At 36.3% G+C, this 2,835-nt stretch overlaps 1 protein-coding gene across 1 annotated transcript in view; it reads right to left on the bottom strand.

Moving 5' to 3' along the window:
* Positions 1–2,628, bottom strand: part of LOC109932166 (NADPH oxidase 3-like) — a 49,976-nt gene extending 47,348 nt beyond the window's left edge. Inside the window, exons 1-3 of the mRNA XM_020531411.2 lie at positions 2,551–2,628; positions 785–880; positions 572–682 (exon numbers count right to left, since the gene is read on the bottom strand). Coding sequence (XP_020387000.1) covers positions 572–682; positions 785–880; positions 2,551–2,628 — 285 coding nt within the window. The remainder of the gene's footprint in view (positions 1–571; positions 683–784; positions 881–2,550) is intronic.
* Between the last annotated feature and the right edge of the window lie 207 nt (positions 2,629–2,835).

Genomic DNA, 2,835 nt, shown 5'->3' with positions numbered 1-2,835 from the left:
CCCCCCCCCCGCCCCCAGTTCTGCTTGGGGCTACTTAATACCACATTGTGGCCTAATGTCAAAGGCAGTTACTTTCAAATCTTTGAAATTCACTTCATGTTTAACTGAAGCTTGAACTGGACCCCTTCGATCACTTTACTGATGGTCAAGAATAGATTGCGTTGGATGTAAATAATCACCATTTTAAAAAGCAACAGGGCTTTCCTGAAGTCTTAGCCAGCAATTTCCATCAATTGAAGAACATGGAGATAATTTGGACATTGAATGATATTTGCTACATTTGCCTACATGAAATGGTTGCAACACTTCTTTTGTAATTTTAAAAGTAATTCTATTGTTTCACAACATAGAAGGTTTTCTATAAAGGCAAGTTATTTCTTCTTTATTTTTATCATAATTCAACAGCTCATTCTAACTTACAAATTTCATCTTACACTCTGATATACTGTAAGGATTTAACATTTCTATCACTACAGATAAATCTAATATTTTTGACATTTTCTATGTAAAATTATACTTGACTGTAGGAAATGGTATAAACCTTAGGGTACTTTGATAAAATGATACGTACACCACACGATCCTCTCAAAAGTGAAATCAGATTTCGACTGACTGGCAGTAGAATCAGGAGACAGTTGAAGTTGAGACACATCGCAGATGCTCTTGACCAAGCCAATGCTGACTGATAGGAGAAATCAGACAAACATCTCTCGCTCACTACTAAGGGTAGATTAATGGTTAAACTGGATTAAACATAGTTAAATAACAACAACACAGCACTTACCCCAAGCATTGCACGGGTATAAGTATATGCTTCTTCTCGTTCATACAGGAAGAAAGTATGGATAAAAAGAAAAGTGTTGACTCCCAACCACAACAACTGTAACAAAAGAAGCTTTTATTTCACAGACTAGAAACGGCTTTTCATTTTGCAAGTTCGTCTAATTTATTTTAAATATTTTATTGTGAACTAGCAAATGTTTAAAACAACATTTCAAATCAATTTTGTTTAAAAAAATTTAAATGTGCCCAAGTTAGGAATTAGTTTCACATTTTACTGAATAAACGGATGCAAATTAAAAACTTATGGTGTGAATATAATGTACAACATGATTTGCAACCTGTAGCTTTTGATTTTCAATAATTAATCTAGATTTCTCAACAAATGTGATTAGTTCTGTTTCTGTGTAAACTTTCAAAAGTATACTTAAGCTTATAAAATAATTAATTAACATTAAAAGTTGAGTGCTAAAGCTGGTTTTATTATTACTTGTAAAAATGAATTCAAATATAGACTGATGTAACTGTATAGGAAGCAGATTGATGAATTAACAATTTAAGTATAAAACTTACTAATATGATAAGCTGTGGAGCATCATTCACAAACCAGTTTGCCATTGATCATGCAGAGCTGTGGGTTTAATCCGTTCTCGGCTCCTTTACAACTGTTGTGCTATTTTCTACCTACCCACCACTGTCATCTGTAGTTGAGGTGTAGAATTACTGAGGGTGTGTTCTGGGAATCACAGTTCTGTTTGACAGTCTGGCATTCAAATATTTTTTAAGCTGTAGTATTAAAAATCCCAACATCCCATACTGTAGACAGCTATTAAAAAGAAAACAAACTCAAGCACTGGGTCACAGTGAGTAAGTTGATTTTTTAAAGATCTCATCAGAGGTAAGAATCCTATGTGAGAAGAAGTTGCTCATTCCCAATGGAATTTCTGTTGGGTACACTGCCAGATCCATTCAGTCATTCCAAATGAATGAAATGAATTTTTCCACTTGTGAAGTGGAAAAATATACTGTGCAGTATGATGTGTTTCTACAGTTGCAATAAATACATTACTATAGAGAATACTGTGTTATACTTGCTCACTGAGTATGTTCTCACCTTTGTTGATTAGAGCCCCATAACAACCATTTATATTAATATAGCACCGTTAATGTAAAATATCCCATGATACATTATAGGAGCTTGGCAGGAGTTAGTGTGCAGGTACAGTAAGTTTTCAAGAAGGCTAGAAGAATGCAACCCTATTTTATGAGAAGATTTAAATATTAAAAAAAGGATGTAATGCTTCAGTTATACACAGCATTGGTGAGACAATATTCCCAATACTATGTGTAGTCTTGTCTCCTTATTTAAGGAAGGATGTAAATGTATTGAAGATTGTTCACAGAATGTTTGCTAGATTGATAACGAACAAAAATAGAAATTGCTGGAGAAACTCAGCAGATCTGGCATCATCTGTGGAGAGAAGACAGAATTAATATTTTCAATGACCCTTCTTCAGAACTGATACAATCTAGAAACCCTAAGTTACTGTAACCACATATCCTCACACCCCACTTCATCTAAAGACTCCTTTCTATTCTTTCAGTTTCTTCATCTGCGTCTGTTCTGGCGATGCTACCATCTGCAGAGGGGCCTCAGATATGTCAACATTTTTCCTCAGCTGAGGATTCCCCACCGCCATGGATGACAGGACCCTTAGTTGTTTCCCACCCATTTTCCATACTTCAGCCCTCACCCTTTCTCTTCCCTACCATAACAATAACAGGGCTCCCATAGTCCTCACATTCCACCTCAACAGGCTCTGCTTCCACAGAATCATAAGCTGCCATTTCCATCATTTCCAACAAATGCCACCACCAGACTCATATTCTCTTCCCCTCCCTTGACAGCATTCCACAGGGACAACTTGGTTGACTCCTCCTTCACTCCCAACATCCCCATGGCTTGTGCTGCAATGGAAATTGAGACTGTATTTACCAGACATTACATCAGGCTGGGTCCATAAGTGCAATTATGGCACTGACAAGCACTTTGAC

The sequence above is a fragment of the Rhincodon typus genome, chromosome 9, assembly GCF_021869965.1.
Source record: "Rhincodon typus isolate 14 chromosome 9, sRhiTyp1.1, whole genome shotgun sequence".
Taxonomy (NCBI): domain Eukaryota; kingdom Metazoa; phylum Chordata; class Chondrichthyes; order Orectolobiformes; family Rhincodontidae; genus Rhincodon; species Rhincodon typus.
The sequence above is the reverse complement of the archived record's forward strand: the minus strand, read 5'-3'. Positions and strand labels throughout refer to the sequence as shown.